Source organism: Bubalus kerabau, chromosome 3 (assembly GCF_029407905.1).
Source record: "Bubalus kerabau isolate K-KA32 ecotype Philippines breed swamp buffalo chromosome 3, PCC_UOA_SB_1v2, whole genome shotgun sequence".
Classification (NCBI taxonomy): Eukaryota; Metazoa; Chordata; class Mammalia; order Artiodactyla; family Bovidae; genus Bubalus; species Bubalus kerabau.
Genome location: NC_073626.1, coordinates 44,308,773 through 44,328,541, shown reverse-complemented (window position 1 = coordinate 44,328,541; position 19,769 = coordinate 44,308,773). Strand labels below are relative to the sequence as shown.

Sequence of the window (19,769 nt, the reverse complement as noted above, 5' to 3'; positions counted from 1 at the left end):
TGGACCCTCGGATATGGCTGGGGCAAGGAAGGCACACGTCCAGAGTAAAGCCGCTGGAGCGGGTGTTTCCAGCGCACTCCTCTTCATCATCACTGTCTGGGGCAGGGGACTAGGCAACGGGCCCAGCACAAGTGGGCCCTTGATAAATGCTTGTGGAACAAATGCGTATGTTTCCTCTCTGTCTGCAGGAAATGCAGTGGAGTCCTGACTTCTGGGAGCAAGTGAAGCTGTTTCAGGGGCTGGCCCTTCCCAGCTGGGCTCCGGGGACAGACAGCTGAGGCTCCAGTGTAGCCCCAGGCCCTGGAGAGAGTACTGAGCCAGGCGGTCAGGAGCTGGGGGTCAAGGGCTGGGTTGCTGGTTCCAGTTGCTATGTATGGGGCTGTGTGACCTAGAGGTTGGTTTCTCCTTCTCCAGGATTTGCTCATCTCCTTTTGGCAGAGTGGCCAGGGTGAGGTCTTTCCAACTGCAATTTGCAACTCATTTGGTACATTTAACAGAGCAATTTAGTGGTTCACAATCAGTATTAAAAAACAAAATGAAACAAAACAAATAGAACAGAAAATATCAGAGTGCAATCACAGGTCATAAGGGTAAGTATTGTTTTGTGAAACTATTGTTTTGCTTATATATAGATGAAGGTGCCGACAGGTCTGAGATAAAATTGATTTGCTATTGTGGGGCCCTGGTGAAAAGACTGGAAAACACTGAACTCAGCAATCCTGGAGGCGTCCTCCTCTCCCACATTCTAGGGGTCTTTGTGAAAAAGCCACAGGTCCAGGGGCTCCTCACTCTCTCCCCCTGGGTCAGCAGCTGTCTCTTGGCTCCTCGTAGGTCATCCTTCCGGGGTCTTTCTCTCCACCTCCAACCCCCAGCTTCAATCCTCAGCCCCCTCCTCCCTATCGCCCAGGGATAAGCCTCCCCCTTCCCAGGAAGTCAGGGTGGGGGTGTCGGAAGGGAGTAAACGTGATCGAATGGGTGGCACTGGGCACTCTATCCCAGAAGCTAAAATAAAAGGACTAGGAAGCAAACACCGCAGCGCCAGGGGACAGAACAGAAAGCAGGCGAGCTGGGGACGGGCGTTTGAGGGGAGGGCTTGATGAACAAAATTTTGCTCAGCGGCTACACCGTAGCGGGTCACTCCCGGGGGAGGGGGGGGGGCGGGGCGGGGGGCTGGCGCTGGTCTGGTCCTTGTTGGCGCTCGGGTGCGCAATTAACCAGCGAAGGTAGTTTTCACTCCTGCCCCCCTCCTTCCCCCCTTAAAAGAAAAGAAAGACAGAAGAAGCCAGGAGTTTCGGAGCCAACTCCTGGAGAGGGAGCGGCTGAACTGATTCGGAAGTTGGATCTCTTTGTACACAGGAATGCGGCGAGAAAAAAACAAAACCCACCCCATTGCTTCATTTCCCCTCCAAGCCCTAGCACTTTCTTTTGTGCAATGGAAAGGCTTTTTACGTTAAGAAAAATGAATCCCGATGTGCTCTGCGAAGGAATGAGCGCGCCTCTCCGCGCAAGACGGCTCTCAGCTGGGAGCGGAGACGGTGCGGTGGCCGCAGAGCGGCCGCAGCCAGGGCGCTCCTGGGCACGTCCTCCGCGCGCGGTTTAAGGGAGCGCGCGTTGGGGCGCCCGGGCTCCCCCTTTCGCGGCCGCCCGCCCAGCCCTCAGCGACTCGAGGGCCGAGTAGACGTTTCGGCGAACCTCGAGGGCGGAGAGCTCCCTCTGGGCCTCCCAGGGATGGCGGCTCCGGGAGGCTGGCCGGGGACTCGCCAGAGCTGGAAATCTGTCCCGGCAGCCGTCGGGATCGCGCGGGGCCGGCGGCCGCCTTGGCGTCCAGGAGGCTGGGCCCGGACGCGCGAGGGGCGCGGGAGGCGGGCCGCCGCACGTGGGTGCCGGCGGGCGGGCCGGGGGGGCGGGGTGTGGCTTCCCCGCCTCCCGGGCGAGATTTGCATGTGTGTGCAGCTGCCCCAGACTTCCTGCTCCTCTGCGCCGCAGGTAGGCGCGGGCCGGGCCGGGCGGGCGGGTGGCGGGTGTGCCGAGACGCGGGCACCTCCTCACCCGGACGCCACCTCCGGCTCCCCGGCCGCGCCGCACCGCCTTCCGCTCCGGGGGCCACCAGCTCGCCCCGGCCGCGCCGAGCGCCCGGCTCCGAGGTGGGGGCGCGCCCCGCTCGGCCTCGCGGGTCGTCTCCGCTTTCCGCACCGCGCCTGGTCGCGCGCCCCTGGGCGCCTCCACCGCCCCTGCTCCCCCGAGGGCCGCAGCCATGAGCGAGATGTCCAGCTTCCTCCACATCGGGGACATCGTCTCCCTGTACGCCGAGGGCTCCGTCAATGGCTTCATCAGCACTTTGGGGTGAGCGAGCCGAGTTCGAGGGGGGCGCGGGCGGGGAGGGGGCGCGGTGGGCCCCGGTGCCGTTTGCGTGCGTTCTGCTGCCTCCTGCCGTCAGGGGACCTGGTCGTCCCCCAGCTTCAAGGAACAGGGGAGCGGCTCGCCTCCTTCTTTTAGAGAAAGGAAGTGAAATATTTGCCTAGGTAGGAGTCGGGCGCCCCGCCTGTGTTGGCAGGAGGCGCCCCCTTCGCGAAGCCTCCACCCTTGCACGCTTGCCTTTCTTCCCCAGAGGAGGGGGGGCCTGGGACTTCCTCTGCAGGTGGTCCCTGTGCGGGGAGGCAGGTGGGTGGCCGTGGCGTTAGTCGGGGACAGGCATCCGGGCCTGGACGTGGCCGACTCTGGAGTGAGGCGGAATCGTGGTGGTGGTGATGGTGAACGGGAGGGCCAGGAGCCCGGGGCCGTCTAGTTACAGACCTGCCGCACCTTCGGAGGGTCGCACCTTTTCCTCCGAGCTCTCTCCTGCCCTGTTCCCTGTCTCTAGGAGTCTCTTCCCCGCCCTCTCCTTCCAGGCGGCCCCTTCTCCCCGCCTCTCCCTGGCAATTTCCTGCGCAGCTCATCTGGCGCCCCTGGGTCCCTGGTCCCAGGATCTCTGGAGCACTTTGCAAACATTAATTAATTCTGGCCGCCACCCCACAGGGTCTGGACGAGCAAGGAATCCGTTCACGTCCCTGGAGAGGGCCAGGCCCGGAGCTGGCATAGGGCAGGGAAAGAATGAGAGGAAATGGGTTTATCTTCCGAAGGGCAGTTGAGTGAGTCGCTGGGGCGGAGGGGAGAGTGGCTCTTGCACCTCTCCAGCCCCAGGGTGGGGCCTGTTACCTGTGTCACGTTTTACGGTCTGCGGACTTGTATTAAATGGTCTCATCTACCACACCCAGCGGTTGTTTAGGATGCACCCACCCTCTTCTGCTGACCCAACTCATCTCGACGCCAACTGGCTACAAGGTGCCTTCTCCCCGGGGGTTTGGAGGACCGCCTTGGCACCCTCAGCCCAGGGCCAGCTGACCCTGAGCTCAGGAGGTGGGAGTCACCTGGCTCCCTTGATGTCTTGTTGGGAGTTTAGCTTTAGTCGTGTGGGAAAGATCTCGAGGGCGGGAGGGCTGAGTCAGCCAAAGGGGGATGTGGACTGGGAATTCTAGCATACCTCAAACGTTATCTCAGCACCTCCAGGCCTTCCCAGCCCCCTCCCCGTTCAGATGCGGACTCCCCAGCCCTTCGACCTCTCCCCGCCAGTCTCTTCTCTTGTTCGGTTTCCCAGAGGATGGGAGTGGGTGAGGGCACGGTAAGCTGACCTCCCTCAGAGAGCAACGACTCTCGGACTGCCCCTCTAGCCAGACTGCCCGGCTGGCACGGAGTCAACACCTCTGATAACCAAGGGAAGGAGCAGAGGGTGTGGCAGATGGTGGAAGCCTCCTTTCTGCTGTCTGGACAGGCCCAGGGCTTTGGAGAAATGACCATCTTCTCTGTTGCCCAGTGTTAGGGCTAAGCCCCCAAGAGGGCTTTTTCAGCACCTGTGACGTCTAACAGAATCAAGGGAAATTTTTGGTGGGGCCGCACTGTCTGGCAGGTGGGATCTTAGTTTTCTGACCAGGGACCCATACCACGCCCCCTGCAGTGGAAGCGCGGAGTCCCAGGCACTGGACCACCAGGGAAGTCCAAGGGAAACGTCTCCTCCTGCCGTTCACAGGGGCCTCATGCCCTTGCCAGGGATTCCCTCTATTGCTTCCTAACACAGCTCCTTCCCGCCCCAGCCCTTCCTGCCCCAGGAAGCAGCCTCCTGCTCGCCAATCTGATTCCGAGGCTGGGCCTGTGACTGCCAGAGCGCTTCTGCTCCAGGGGCCGGTTCCCAGAGCACCCAACTTGCCACGACGCCTGCACGCCCGCCCTCCCAGACGGCATTCTAGCACCGGCATGTGCTGGCCCCAAATTAATTGTCTTTTTTTTTTTCACCTCCTCTTCACACCCCCGATGCACCACCTGGATTGAGATTCCTGGAACCTTGGCCTGTCTCTTTACCTTTGTTCCTGTGTTGCAAAGCGCTTCCTTTGTGAGATCCAGCCCCCCACTCACACCCCCCCCCCCCAACCAGGGCAGAATTAACCCCTTTTCCCTTGTGCTTCAAACTACTTTGTACAAGTTCCTCTCCGATGTTAACTGTATTGTTTGACGCTTTGTGATTAGTTGGAGGTTTCTCTGTAGGGCCTTCTAATGCTGGGCACTCTGCCAGGACTGACTGATTAAGTACCCCATTCATCCATTCCCGCACTGTGCTGGGCACATGCTCAGAGCCAAACTCAAGGGAAGAATGATTTCTGAACACCACAAAGCATGGCCACTCGAAGTGTGGTCCTTGGCCCAGCAGCATCAGCATCACGGAGAGGTTTGTTAGAAAATACATAATCTCACACCCGAGCCTGTACTACTAAATCAGAATCTGCATTTTGAGCCTAAAATTTAGACATTTGGTGTCTAAAAGAGAAGCATCACTCTCTGTGATTCTCCCTTTGCTCCATCCTTGCTGGAATCTTTCTGCCTCCATCCTCAGCTCTGGTCCCCTTCACCCTGACTATTGGTGCCCATATCTGCAAACCCTGGAGGGTGATTTGATTGAGTTCCCAGGCGATCCCAATGCTTGGTGCCCAAGAGGTGCCCAGTGAGGGCTGGAGGAAATGAATTTGGTGAAGACAAGGGCAGCCTTGGTGGCCAGTGAGGCTGCTCAGCTGGGATGTGGGAAGTGCAGGCACTGGTGGAGGAGGGAGTCTGGGGCAGCCTTCAGATTCCAGCCGGGCTCTGTGAGCCAAGTGGAGGAGGCCAATTAGAGCCGCCTGGGTAATTAGAGCTCCTGGTGAGGATTGTACATTAACTCTGGGTTGGAAGGACGGGAGGGGTCTGGGGAGTGGATCCCAGAGCAGGCTGAAACCTTGGGCAGGAAGGGAGAGCAGGCCCATGCGTGTCCTTGGCAGGAGTGCATGGCCGGGACACTGCCTTGTGCCCCCGCCCCCCCCCGCCACCCCTGGGTGGGAGGCAGCAGAGGTGGAGCGAGGCCACTGCCCGCCAAGGATATACGGTGGCTTCTGGCAGTGGCTGTGGGGAACTGGCCCCGAGTGCGGGATGGGCCCCCTGGGTCTCACATGCAGTTCCCTGAGGGTCTACTTTGAGTGCCCAAAGGAGGGGCCCCCAGACCCTTTCAGTAAGCTGGGGAGTGTGGGTGGACTAGGTCATGCAGTTGAGTGCCCAGGAAGGGTCAGATTGCCTATGGCTGGGCCTTGGAGCACCACTTGGGGTCAGGGCCTCTGGATGTGTGTCACTCAGGGCTCGGTGATCACGGGGGGTGTGATCTGCTTTTCCAGGAGGGTGGGCCTTGGAGGTCAGGACCCAGGAAGGTGGAGGTCAATGTGGAGGAAGCCCCGGGTCTCAGGGTCAGGACCTGCTTTGTCTCTAACTGGAGGGGAGATTTTGGCAAGGCCCTGCCTCTCAGAGTGTTTCTATCTCCATGATTGTCCTCTGCGGTGCTCTGTTGCATCTGAGAATCCCTGTGTGTCTTTAAAAAAAAACCCAGTTCCAGCATCCCATGTCAGACTAACTGTATTAACGCTTGAAGGGGTGGGGTCTGAGGCCTGCTCCTTGGTCTGGGAAGCCCATTTCAGTTTTCATCAGACCTCACTAAGTCATTCAGCAAACATTTAATGGGCACCTACTATGTGCCAGACACAATTCTAGTCATTGGGGAGTCAGTAACCAAGACAGAGTCCGGCCTGTTCTAGTCTGTACAGTGGAGAGCCCGGAGAAATGGTCCCTAAGAGCCCGTTGAGTCTTAAGTCTCTGAGACACGGGTAATTCCAGGAGGGGGCGCTGGCCTTCCCATGCAGACTGAATTCCATGGGCAGATGTCCCCGAACTGCCCTTGGCTTTCATTTAATTGTGATTTCACTGGAATGAGACATTGGACTTACCCTGTCCTGTGCCCTAAGTTAGGGTCTCAGCCTCCTCTAGAGCAATCCATACAGCCCATTGTTTTTGGGAAAATACATATATTTTTTTTCCTTTCTTAATTAAAACTTTTTTGTTTTTGCTGTGCTCCATGGCTTTCAGGATCTTATTTCCCCTACCAGGGATAGAACCCCAGGCCCCGGCAGTGAAAGTGCCAAATCCTAACCACTGGACCACCAGGGGATTCCCATACTGTTTTTTCTTGATTAAAAAATAATATATGCTCCATGGAGAAAACTTGAAAAACTAAAATAAAAAGTTATCTGTAATACCACTGTGATTATCTTGACAGCCTCTATATGGACTTTCTAGTCTTTTATGCACCCACAAATAAACATGTACAAAATGGTCAAACTGCACATCTGGCTTTGTATGCTGGCTTTTTGGGGAGAATACATTAAGCTGTGTTTTTCCCATGATGTACCTCACTTATTTAAGCAACTCTAGTCTTGGGCATTTGGCTTGTCTGTACATTTCTTGCTATTCTACACAATCTTCACTGAACATCCTAGTCCATACATGCCAGAACACCAACTGGTCCAGTTATCCTCTTGGGACAGGTTCCCCGAAGTGGAAGTCCAGGATCAAAGGGAAGGCACACCTTTTTTTTTTTTTTTTCTGTTCTGAGTGGCTTGTGGGATCTTAGTTCCCTGAGCAGGGATTGAACCTCAGGCCTTCACCAGGGAGAGTGTGAAGTCCTTTCCTCTGGACCACCAAGGAATGCCCAGGCACATCTTTTCCCTTGCTGGCTCTCTCTAACTCTGGCGGTGGAGGTGGTGGTGGAGGAGGAGGAGGAAGCTGGGACCCAGTGCCCCAGGGATGCTCACTTCACATCACGAGTCTGAGAGGATTGCACTAGGGGTGTGGGGAGTAGGGCCAGTCTCTGCCCTCCGGGCTGGGCTAGGTTGGACGTGGTGGCCATGATGGGGAGGGCTGCAGTGGAGAAGAGTCAGTTTGGGGGTGGCCCAAGGACAGAATCAGCTCCAAGGTCCAGCCTGGGGCTCCAGGGACCTAGCTGCTTGCTCCTCCTGGGCTCTAAAAGAATCCTGCCAAAGCCAGCTGCTCCTGCTCTGCCCTGCCCTACATTCCTGACCCAGGTCCCCTCCCCTCCCCTTCTTGGCCCGGTGAGGCTGTGGGTGGGTGGGGCAGAGGCTTGGGCTGGGGGTGGGGTGATATGCTGGATTTCAGGGTGGGGTCACGACAGCTTTCTGTCCTTCCTTTGTGGGGAGGCGTCTGTGTTTCGATTACTCCTGAGCAGATATCTCCTGCAGTCCACCCCCAGGCCTGCTCACCACGCTTCACCCGTATGGTGCTGGGGGGCTCCTCCCTGGAAGTGGGGGCTGTGAGAGAGGAGGCAGGGAGGCCTGTGGGGGGAGGGGAGGAGAGCAGGGCCCAGATCTCCAGTAAGTTCATCACAGGCCCCAGCTCCGAGCCCCCACGTGTGTCACCCTGGTCCCGCCCAGGGTGGCGGTGGTTCCCAGCATTTGTACCTGCAGCCTTCTGCGTGGCGGACCCCTGGGGAGGTGGGGGGTGACCCAGCAGGAGTCCGCCAAGGCTACTGGAGAAGAGGCTGCAAGATTTTCCACACGAGGGCAGAAATGAGGCTGGGTATTGACAACACAGTGGACCTGGGGTGTGGTGGGACAGGGGCTTGGAGAGGGGGTACACATTGCACTTGGGGAGATAAGACTGTGGGGACTCCTGGCTGGGGACTGAGTAGGGGAGTGAAATGATCAGTGTAAAGGTGCATATTTGTTTCGCTGGCACGTGGGCAGAGCCAGAAGAGACAGTGAACATAAATCTTAGCCCAGGGGCAGCTGCAGGTGTTTGAGGCAGACACCTGTGCATATTTGGTTCACAAATCCCTCTCCCATCACTCAGCCAGCCAGCCAGCCATCACCGCCTTCCTCCAGCCTGCAGGAGAGCCAGCTTTCCAGGATCTGAGTCTAGAAATAGGGTGACGGGGGTGACAGGTCATGAGAGGGAGAACTCGGTCTGTGTTTCAGAGATGCTGCTGCTGCTGCTGGCAATGGGTGGACTTTCCCAAGTATTTACAGCTCTGGTCTGTGCTGTCCCTTTGACCCGTTACCACCATCTGGAGGCATACATAAAATTTATAAAAGCAGGGAAAGGGACTTCCCTAGTGGTCGAGTGATTAAGACGCCACACTCCAGTGCAGGGGACACAGGTTCGATGCCTGGTTGGGGAACTAAGGTCCCTCGTGTCTCGCAGTGCTGCAAAAAAAAAAAAAAGGAGAGAATTATTTAGAACACATATATCCACCACTAGACTGCAAGGAGATCCAACCAGTCCATTCTGAAGGAGATCAGCCCTGGGATTTCTTTGGAAGGAATGATGCTAAAGCTGAAACTCCAGTACTTTGGCCACCTCATGCGAAGAGTTGACTCATTGGAAAAGACTCTGATGCTGGGAAGGATTGGGGGCAGGAGGAGAAGGGCACGACAGAGGATGAGATGGCTGGATGGTATCACTGGCTCGATGGACGTGAGCCTGAGTGAACTCCGGGAGTTGGTGATGGACAGGGAGGCCTGGCGTGCTGTGATTCATGGGGTCGCAAAGAGTCGGACACGACTGAGTGACTGAACTGAATTGAACTGAGACCTAGTGATTGTTTACATTTTGCCATACTTACTGTGCTTATTTTTTTATTGAAGTGTTTCATGGTAAATTACATGCAGTGCATGTTTTCGCCTCTACATCCTTCATTTACATTCCTAAGAAATAGGCTGTGTTCCTGTGTGACCGCAGTCCTGTCATCACACCAGTTAGTAATTTCCGAATAGCATCCAATGCTGGATCCATAGTCCAAGCCACTCCGTTGTTCTCAGTCTGGCCTCGACCACTGGTGTCTTTAAATTAGGATCTGATCAAGGTCCATGTGTTAATTTGATTCACAATGCCTCCGGAGTCTCCTTTAATCTGAAGCAGCGCCTGCTCCCATTTCTTTCTTCCTCACCCTGATGGGGAGGCTGTAGACAGTCTCCCTTTGTGGAGTCATCAGGGCTGCCCCGCAGGGTCTGAAGCTGGGTGGCCTAGGCCTCGGGGCTCCCCTGCGGAGGCCCCTCCAGCCTCTGTTATTAGGCAGGTTGGACGGGCCCAGAGCCCATGCCCTGGATGGAGCACAGGAGAGAGGCCTGGGGGTGGGCTGGGTGGCCCAGGGTTGCCTGTCTTCTGTGCCTTTTCTCAGCTCTCTTGTCTCTCCTGCTCCCTGTCCCTCTTCTCCTTGGCCTAATAGAGACCCCAGGACTTGCCAGAGCCCACCCACCCCTGAGAGCCAGAAGTCCAGGCCTGTGGGCAGAGGCAGCACTCTGAAAGCTTGTGCCTTGGCCAAGGGTCTTTATTTCTGTCTGGTCAGGTTTAATCACATTTGCTGCCTCTGTTCCTTGCTGGGGAGACTCTTGGGCTTCCCCAAGAGCGTGAGTATGTGGCTTGCTGTCCTTTCTAGACATAAGTTCTCTGAAAGGATGAGCCATGCTTATTTTAAAGTCCATATACTCTGGTCCCTTCGGTGGCTCAGGGTGGATCCTTGGTAAAGAAAGACGTGTAGAGGTCAGGTTTATGGGTGTTTTTCTGCAAGGATGCAGAAGTGGACTGCTTTTCTCTGATGAGCCAGGGATCCCAGCCAGTGAACCTGGGTTACTTGCCCAGCATTCCTCCCCACCCACACCAGTGGATGTGACTGAGTATTTGGGGAGGGGGAATCCAAGGCCTCCATCCACCACCAGTCGATCCCAGTGTTCTGACAGTGCCTGCTTTGGGAATGGCCTACCGTGGGTCTGGCCTAGATCTGTGGGGTGGTGGCCAGTGCCCTTGGCTGGGGAGTCAGGAGATCTGGGGTCTGGAACTGGCTGTTCCTTTAACCGTGCGGCCTGAGCTCCTTGGTCTCCCCCTGCACCTCTCTTTCCCAGGCTAGACCAGGGAGGGGCTGTCTAGGGACCCTTGGGGGTCTCTCCAGTCTGCAGGCCCTTTCCTCAGCTGCTTCTCTGATAGTCACTTGCACCACTTCTAGCTCCTCCTCCTTATCTAATCTTTCCTGGCAGCACCGACCCGCCCCACTACCTTTTCCACGGCTTCCACCTGATCTCAAAGTCCACCCTGGGCAGAATGGGGCCTATGCCCCTGGATGCATCTGCCTTTCTCTCTTCCTTCCCAAGGTCTTGGGGTGCAGGCCCTGGAGCATTTTCAGGGCAGCGCCCTCCACATCCTTCTAGAGCAGAGCTGTCCACTAGCTCCTGTTCAGAGGGTCCAGGGCAGGCCTGCCCACCGACTTGCTGCCGGACCCTCCCTCTCCTCTCACCCCCTCCCCTTGCCCACCCTGCTGATCCCTCCTGGGCCCTGCAAGGTGCAAGCTCAGACCCATCTTGTGTCTCCCACTGTCCTCAGTTGGCGAGAGTGTAGGACGCAGCTCCTGTTCTCACAGGACTCAGCATGGTGGACAGGAGCTTCCAGAAGGTGGGGACCACACCCAGCACATCATCCCTTCGCAGTACAGTTTTGTGGGACGGATGGAGACCTATTTGTACAAGTGCCATCAGCTACCAGCTGCGTGGACCAGGTGGTTCCTTTAACTCTGTGAACCTTACTGGACTGTGGTAAGAATGGGATGAGGTACTAGGTGTAAAAACGATTTATAAAGTAAACGTGTTCTGCACAGTGGAGCGTCGGTTCTTCTAAAGTGATCTTGGCTGAGGCGCCCCCCCCCCCCACTTTAGTTGTTGGGGACGGACAGGGAACTCACAGGAGCGGAGGTGCGGCCGGCCTTGGATGTGGCAGGACGCGGGGGCGGGGCGGGGGGGTGGGGTGGGGAGCAGACAGAGATAACAGGGCTGGCTGAGCGCGGGCGGGAGTAGGCCATTCCCCAGCCCTTGGACGGGGATGGAGGCGCCCAGGCGGGGAGGGGACGGGGAAGCGAGGGGCAGCTTCTCCCAGGAGAGCCCGGCTCTGGTTACGGCGCCAGGTGCGCATCGGAAGCCGGACACCTGTGACCAGACTAGTACAGTCCACACAGATGCCCCCACCTTGAGGGAGAATGGGGGGGTACGGCCGGGATGTGGGTGCCACCAGTGGGAAGGGCTTCCCCGGGGCCGCCCCCCGCGGGCTCCCTGGCTGGGGAGGAAAGCGCGGGCGCTGGCGGCTCGTCCCCACCTCTTCGCGCCCGCCTCCTACCACCCCCGGGCGAGCCTGGCCCGGGCCCAGCGTCCTGGCGGCGGCTTGCAGTGGGAGGCAGGCCGGGGCGAGGCCGCGCTCGCATTCCCTCCGCGACGCGGCTGGGGCTACGGCCGCACGCGGGGAGGCGAGTTTCGTTCCGCGGCGGGGGCGGGGCCGGGGCTGGCCGGGAGCGCTCTGCGGCCTCCGCGAGTAGGCGGGGCCTCGCCGGCCGGGGCGGGGCCTCATCGGCCGGGGCGGGACTTCAGGGGGTCTCGGTGGACCGGGGTGGGGCTTCAGGGGGCCTCTGCGGATCGGGGCGGGGCTTCAGGGGGGCCTCGGCGAACCGGGGGCGGGGCCTCGGCGGGCCGGGGCGGGGCTTCAGGGGGCTTCTGCGCGGGGCTCGGCGACCACCTCTCCGCCTCTCGCTCTACCCAGAAGCTCGGAAGTCTCGCCCGCGCCCTCTGAGGCTCCCACTCCATCGAAACTTAGCTGTCGGAAGTCCCGGCCCTCGTTCCTCCCTCTGGTCTCGGGTCTTTCTCTCCGCAGCCCGTCCGATAAGGGCTTTCCCGCTTATCTGTTAACAGCTTCACGGGACACCCCTCCCTTCCCCGCCCGCCCGATAGCACCTTCTTGGGATGCCTCCGTCCTGAGGAGGAGCTTCTGAGGGACGGAGGGGAGACTTCCGCGGGCGCGCTGCGGGGCAGTTTGGGACCTCCTAAACACCCTGCCGCTGGCTGCCCTCTTTGCCTACGGGCTTGGTGGAGGGCTGCCCTCCAGATGGGAAATGAAATGATGGGGAGGGCGAGGTGCCATCCCTCAGAGGCTGCAGGGGAGGGGTGCGGAATGTTCCCAAGCTGTGCTGATTTTGCTCATCCAGGACCCGCACTTGGAGAAGGGAGGGAGTGGGATGTTGGGTCCCGGAGGAAGTCCTGAAAGTCCCTGTCTGTTTTCCTGATGCCTTCCTGGAGCCCCGTGCCTTTTTTATTTCATGGTCCACATGGCTTGCTTCTCTGTTCTGGTCGCCCATACAGACCATTCCTGTCCCCTCTTGGCTGCCGATCTGGGATGTTTTCCTTTCTGACCTTGCTTGCAGCTCTGCTGGAGGCCAAGCTCCGCTCCTGACCAACCCCTCCCCTTCTCTAAGAGGCTTCAACTTGCACTCCCCAAATGTGCTCTGCTCTGTAAACCACTGGGCACTGGGGAGGGGCTCAGTTGGAGACAGCAGGGCTTCAGAAGCTATGCCAGAGTGGGCGGGGACAGAAGGACATCCACATGATGACCAGGCACATTTGTGCCAGGGGGATTAGGAAAAGCACGCCAGGCATCCAAACTTGCATGTCCTTTTTTCTGCACGTGTGACCCAGACAGTTTCCAAGGGGGGTATGGAGGGTTTATGAGGTGAGGATGGGTTTTTCTCAGACTGGGAGTCTCTGGGGAGATGGCCTCTACAGGGCCTTATGCACTGGTCAAGATGGAGGCTGTGGGGGTACCCCAGCCTCTCTCGGTTGCCCTGACTTCCATAATGCCCTCTGGCTGTCCAGTACCCCCAGCAGTGCCAGGTCCCAACCCTGCCCCGACTTCCTCCCCTCCCCTACCCAAACTTACCATCCTGCAACCCCTCCTCTCAGGGCTTTGCCAAGAGACAGCCAGCTAATCTGATTCACTAATGACTTACAGGAAATTCTATGAATTATTCAAGGCTCTGCACAGCTCTTGCCTCTTCTCTCACACCTTCTCTGATTGGCCAAGCTCTGACCTCTCCCTTTCTTGGACAAAATCCACAGCTGGTACCATCAGTTGGCACCCATGCGTATTCCTTAGATCATGAACTCTTCTGAGTCTGTGACTTGTCTTCCCAGTGAGGTTTTGAACTCCCTGAGGCAGAGACCTTATCTTTTGCTTCTCGTGTGCTTCCCTCAGTAGCTAGTAAAATGATTAATTCACTCAGTATGTATTTCGAGTGTGCCACTCTGTGCCAGACAGGTGGTCCAGGTGCTGGGGATACAGGAGGAAGCAATACAGACACATCCCTGTCCTCATGAACCTTCCATCTCAGGTCAGGGAGGAATAGGACCCCAAATAAACTCTGTAGCAGGCCAAGTAGTGATATGGAGAACAGTGAGGCGGGCAGGGGGATGAGAAGTGTGAGAGAGAGAGCAGTCCACAGTTTTCAAAAGGGTAGGGAGGGAGCCTGGCCACAGGAATGGGTCATCTGAGCTGAGATCTGAAGGAGATGAGCAAGGGGTGGAGCTAGGAAGGTGTCTAGGGTAGAGAGTGACAGGCAGAGGGAAGAGCTGGGATCAAGTCTCTTGGAAGGTTTGAGGAGCCTGGAGGAGGACGGTGGGCTGGAGCAGAGTGGGCCAGGGGCGGGGGTGGTGGGGTGGGGAGGAGATGAGGTGTGAGAGGTGAAGGGGTCTTGTGAGTTCTTGCCTTACCCTCTGAGATGGGTGGTTTTGGAGGTTCCCAGCAGAGCACTGCCCTGATTTGACTGACCTTTTCAAGGAATCCCTATGCTGCTATGTGGAGGACAGGCTGTAGAGGTGAGAGGGGTGTTAGGAGACCAATGGGGAGACAGTGATACCAGGTGAGAGCCGCTGGGTGCCTGGACCAAGTGGTGTTGGCGTGATGAAAAGTCAGATTCTGTACATAATAAAAAAAATTTTTATTGAAGTACAATTGATTTACAATGTTGTGTTAACTTCTGCTGTACAGCACAGTGACTCATTTATACATATATATTATTTTCCATTATGATTTCATCACATGATATTGAATGTAGTTCCCTGTGCTCTGCAGTAGGACCTTGTTTCTCTCCCTCCTGTATATAATAGTTTGCATCTGCTCCTCCCAAACTCCAGTCTCTCCGTCCCTCCCTGACGTCCCCCCGCCCCCTGCAGCAACTGCAAGTCTCTATGTCTGTGTCTGTTCTCTATGTCTGTGAGTCTGTTTCTGTTGCATAGATAGGTTTATTTTTGTCATACTTTAGATTCAGATTCCATATATATTTTAATGATAAAGCCCACAGCGTTTCCTCACAGGTTAGCTGTGAGAGGTGAGCGAGAGGACCAGGCAATTGGAAGGAAGGATTAGCTGGATGGAGAGAGGGCTTCAAGAAGAGCAGGAGCTCCGCGTTGGGGATGTGCTGAATTTGCGATTCCTGTGGACATCCAAGTGGAGACGTGGAGTGGGTGGTTAGATTATGAATCTGGAGTTTGGGGGAAGAGGGACAGAGGAGGTGGAGGCGGAAGTTATCAGTGAATTTACAAGCCGTGCTTTGAACCCGTGCGTGGCCAAGATGACCAAGGGCCCGAGTGCTGGTGGAGGAGAGAGGTTGGAGCTGGAGGCTGGGAATGGGGAGGGGTCTGAGTGGGTCCTCACAGCAGGCCCTTCTCTCCCCTTCCTGAGGCTGCACCGTTGCCTTCAAAGCCCAGCTCTGCGGCTTGCTGGCTGTGTGTCCTCGGCCGGATCATTTGCCCTCTCCGTATCTCCTGCAAAATGGAGGAACTCCTGCAAAAACAGGGGAGACTTAGAAAATTAAATAATATATGAAAACATTGGAAGCAAAATCCTGCTTGCTGTCATTATTGTTACTGTGGACTGTGTCGTGTTGGTGATTCCTAAGGGGAAACCCCAGGCTCCTGTCCTCAGGGAACTCATGGTCTAGACACCACAAGGAGCCCCAGAGGAGACACGGCCGTGGGAGAGGCCAGGACCCGGCGCTGTGGGAACACAGGGCTAGGTGGGTAGGGGATGCGGCGGGCGGGAGGGCACTGGCCAAGGAAGGAGGGACTGAGGATAAAGGGATGAAAGAATGGAGGGGCTTGGAGGGGAGCAGGGGCAGCTGCTGGGACCACTCTGTGGAGGTGAGAGCTCCAGGGACCTTGGGACCAACCAGAGGTTTTAGCACAGCTAGGGCAGGGAGGTTGTGAGGCTGGCTAGGGAGTGGGTGGAGGTCAGATCACAAAAGGCCTTGTTGGCCAGTCCAAGGAGGGGAGGAGCAGAAGGAGGCTTTGGAATTAGCTCTGTGACTTGAGACAAATTAGTGTTCAAACCCAGTTTCCTTCTCTATAAAATAGTGCTCATGACTAGCCCCCTGCAGGGAGTTGGTAAGAATTCAGAGGTGGAGGTTGTGAAGTGCCGAGATAGAGCTGGCCTCTGAGATGGTGGGTCGTCATCGTCACCATCATTGTGTTAGAGGCTTGTGTGGCATTGAAGAATGTTAAATGTGGGAATGGATGGATGGGTGGGTGGGTGTCCTCCAGAGACTCAGGATTAACCCCAGCCAGGATGGAGGGGAGGAATTTCGGGCCCAGGGTGACCACAGCAGAGGGTGTGGAATGGGCCTGACAGAGGGTGTGGAATGGGCCTGACGGAGGCTGGGAAGGTTTTTTGTCTTGTCTTTGAGACCCAGAGGCTGCCCCCTAGGCTGCTGTCTCATCAGTGTTTCTCGCCGGGTTGCTTCAGTCTCTTTCTGCCTGTGCTTCTTACCATGTTTGTCTTTCTGACTCTGTCTTTTCTGTCTCTCTTTGTCTCTCCGAGTCTCTATCTCTCGGTTCCCCTTCTCTCTCCCTCCTCCATCAGGTCTGGGTGGGGTCTGAGGGCCATGACAGGAGTTACGTGGGCAGTGTGTGGCAGCCCAAGCCGGCCGCAGACCCCCAGGACGCAGCTCCAGCAGGTGAGGGCAGTGGCAGACTCCATGTGTCTCTGTGCTTTTTGTGGGGGCTCCCCCACCCCCACCCAGGGGACCTCGCCTTTTAACAGTGGCGCCCGGAAAGGCGGTGACTTGATGGTATGGGATCGTCAGTGATGGAGGGAGAGGTTTCTTTTGTCTAAGTATAGTTGATATACAGTGTTGTGTTAGTTACTGCTGTACAGCAAGGTGATTCAGTTTGACATGCATGCATTCTGTTTTACATTCTTTTCCATTCCAGAATGTAGTTCTCTGTGCTGCTCAGTAACAGCCTGTTGCTCACCCATTCCATGTATAAAAGTTTACATCTGCTAACCCAGCCTTCCATTCCATCCCTTGCGCGGTCTCTTTGGAGGCCTTCCTGGTGCCCTGAGCCGCCTGGGCAGGCGGGTGTCTTCTTTGTGCTGACTCGCTGCCTCATCCCGCAGGTTGGTGGATGACCGCTGTGTGGTGGAGCCCGCGGCTGGTGACCTGGACAACCCCCCTAAGAAGTTCCGAGGTGAGTCCTCTGCGCCCCTGCTGAGTCCTGGGTGCGGACACAGCCCGGGCCCAGCGGGTGGGTCAGGCTGGGTGCCCGCAGCCCTCATGTGGTCTGTGGAACCCCCGTCAGCCAAAGGATGCCTTCTTGTCAGGGTGGCCTCTGTCTTCACTTTTGTGGGGGCACGCGGTACTTCTCAGGGGCGCACCCACTTCTGGCCGTGGGGGCCTGTCCTCCCCTGACCTCCCATCCCCTGACCTCCCCGCCACCCGCAAGGCTCTCTGCGTGACTGGGTGTTTCCTGAGGACCTGCTCAGCCATGAGGAGGCTCAGGCTGCAAGCCCTGCTCTATGCCGCCTGGTGTGGGGACTGGAGCCCCCGCTGCCCTCCTCCCTCCTCCCAGCCCCGGTTGTGACTGTATCCTCGGCCCCAGGCGGCATGGGTGACTCTGGCCCGAGAGGGCTTGTGGTGTGGGCTCTGGCTCTGCCATGTGACTCTGGGCATCCGCCTCCACGCTCTGTGTGCCCTGCAGTCCGCGGGCTCCTCCGCCTGCCCTGCGGGCCTGGGGCTGAAATCCTGCTGCCCCTGCGCCCAGCAAGGGAAGCTGTCATTGTGGTGACTCCCTGTGAGGCTGAGGCAGGCAGACGGATCCTGGGTGTGGTGGGCAGGGTGGGAGCAGGCCGCGACACGCCGGGCGGTGCCGTCTGTCTGCCCACGTGGCTGCTCCTTGGGGAGAGGTCAGCTGGGATTGTCCCAAGAGGGATGCAGTTGACGGAGGGAGCAGGATTCAAGAGGGCCCTGCGGCCTCCTGGGCTGTCTGCCAAGGGGGTGGGGGGCCTTGCCCGTCCATCGGAGTACGGAGGAGACAGAGGGGGTCCCCCCAGGCCACAGGGGACCCACATCTGCTGTTCTGCTTCCATCGCGTGCCTGAGTGGGCTCTTAGATCGGGGCGTGCCTGGCCACGTGTCCCCTTTGTCCAGCCCTGTCTGGCCACACTCCCTCACCTTTTCCCCAACCCCGGGCCCCTCCCTGGTTCCCACCGGCACCGCGGGTGTTCCTCATCTTTATCAGCCGTGCTCTTGATAAAGGCGGAGGTCTCAGGGTGCTCGTGCAAGCCACCTGCTTGGAGACGCAGCTCGGACCCGCCCTGGTCCTGAAGTTGGCGGGTGGGGCGGGGGTGAGGGCAGGGGCACGCCCGGCACTTTCCTGGAGCCAGAAAGAGGAGAGCTTGCACTTTTCTGCTGGGGCTGAGGGCTTCGCGCAAGTTCTTGGGAAGAACTTAGGACTGGAGGGTGTGGTGAGGGTCCCAAGGCTGGGCTGTGCCGGTGGGGGTGACTGGGGCCGACAGGAGAAGAGAAGATGGTGGTGTGGCCGTGTGTGGAGTCAGCTGTGCGGCGAGGTGGGAGGTGGTGACGGACAGTGGGGTGTGGTGGACCAAGGCTTGCCCTGGAGTTCCCAGAGACAGAGTTTGGGGCCAGCTTTTGACAACAAAACCTCTACTTAGCAGAACAAGTGCTCCTTTGACTTCTTGCCTCCTCCCGCCCCCTCCTTTCTCTTCCTCCTTATTGTCCCAAAGCCCTTGAGCAGGCCCCCCCCCCACTGCCTCGGGGGCTGCCCCGTGATCCTCTGAGACGCCCAGGGGGCTCAGCCTCCAGCCTCCTTCCTGCCCCTGCTGCCCTTGGCCTGGGTGTCAGGGTGAGGCGGGTGAGACCCCTCTGGACCCCCTGAGGCCCTGTGTGGACCTGAGAAGAAGCCCACCCTTTGAGACAGGAGTCCGTGCGACCCCCTGGCTGGTGGGTGTTCGCCAGAGTGTGAGAACCTGGGGTGAGAGATGTGGGTGCAGACCTTTCCAGCTTCGAGACCAGGGTCCCCCCCCCCAACCCTGGAGCCTGGTCTCTCACTGTTCTGTGTTTCTCCCGCAAACAGCCCTGGAGGGAGACCCCCCCAAGGTGTGGGGGCCGCGGCAGGCATCTAGAACTCACCCAGAGCTCTCAGGGCCGGTGGCCCTGTCCTGAGGCCGCCTGGGGGGCCTCGCCCTGGCTGGGAGCTGCATCTCGCCCTCTCTCCCCACGCGGCGGGTTCCCCCTTCCCCTGCCGATCCTGGAGGTCCCCAGACAGGGTGGCCAAACCCGTGAAGCTCCTGCCCGGCCTCCATCGGCCTCTGGTTAGCTCCCTGCTTGTGGTCTCAGCCCTGGTACCTCCCAGGGCCGTCCCAAGCCCCGACATGCTCAGGGAATTCTTTCCAGAGCCAGCAGGACCCCGGGAGGCCCAGGCTGCGGGCGCCCCCAGTGTGTCGGGCACCAGGCACCAGCCCGGCCTCCCTGGCCTCCACTTCGCTGCGGGGGCCTCGGGTTATGGCTCCCGCGAGTCCAGCTCTCCCGCCTGGTCGGGTCTGCGCAGGGCCCGTCCCACAGCCCTCTCCTCCTCCACGCTGGCGCTGGAGGCCCAGTGCAGAAGGACGCGCCTCCGGTCTCCCTGGGAAGCTCCGCGCTCACATCCCTGCTAGGCAACCCCATGAAGAGGGTAGGGGTCACCTACCCCATCCAGGAGGGGCAGGTGCTGGGGCGGGGCTAGATGAGGGGACTTCCTGTGCTTCACACTGGGTGCCCTCCGCCCCCAGCTTCAGGCCTCTGCTCTCCCTGCCCATCTTCCAAGCCCGGTTCATTGTTACTTGTATTGTTATTAAGATCCATTTCAACTACTAAAAAGAGCATGTAAAGAGAAAAATAACACACACCCGTGTACCCATGACTGAGCTCTCTCAAATCCTTTCTGTCCTGGTTATTTCAGGTCCTCTTCATTCTTAAAGAGACAGCATCTTATGCCGAAGCCCGCTATGTCTTCCCCCTCTCCAAAGGCAGACACTCTCAGAAAATGGGGTACCTCATCCAGGGACCTGCTTTTATGCTTTTGCTACTAATATGTAGAGACATTTGCATGAGTTATGTAGGGTATTCTTTTCCATTTTTCCAACCCCACATATTAAAGGTAGCCTTCTGTACAGACCTTTCTGCAGTTTTCTCGTGCTGCACTGTTTTGGAGATTTATCTGTATCGATCCCTGTGTC

General features: G+C 58.0%; 1 protein-coding gene across 1 annotated transcript in view; it reads left to right on the top strand.

Moving 5' to 3' along the window:
- Positions 1-1,991: 1,991 nt before the first annotated feature.
- Positions 1,992-19,769, top strand: part of ITPR3 (inositol 1,4,5-trisphosphate receptor type 3) — a 68,523-nt gene continuing 50,745 nt past the window's right edge. Inside the window, exons 1-2 of the mRNA XM_055571689.1 lie at positions 1,992-2,343; positions 16,654-16,724. Of these exons, the coding sequence (XP_055427664.1) occupies positions 2,255-2,343; positions 16,654-16,724 (160 nt within the window). The 5' untranslated portion in view covers positions 1,992-2,254. The remainder of the gene's footprint in view (positions 2,344-16,653; positions 16,725-19,769) is intronic.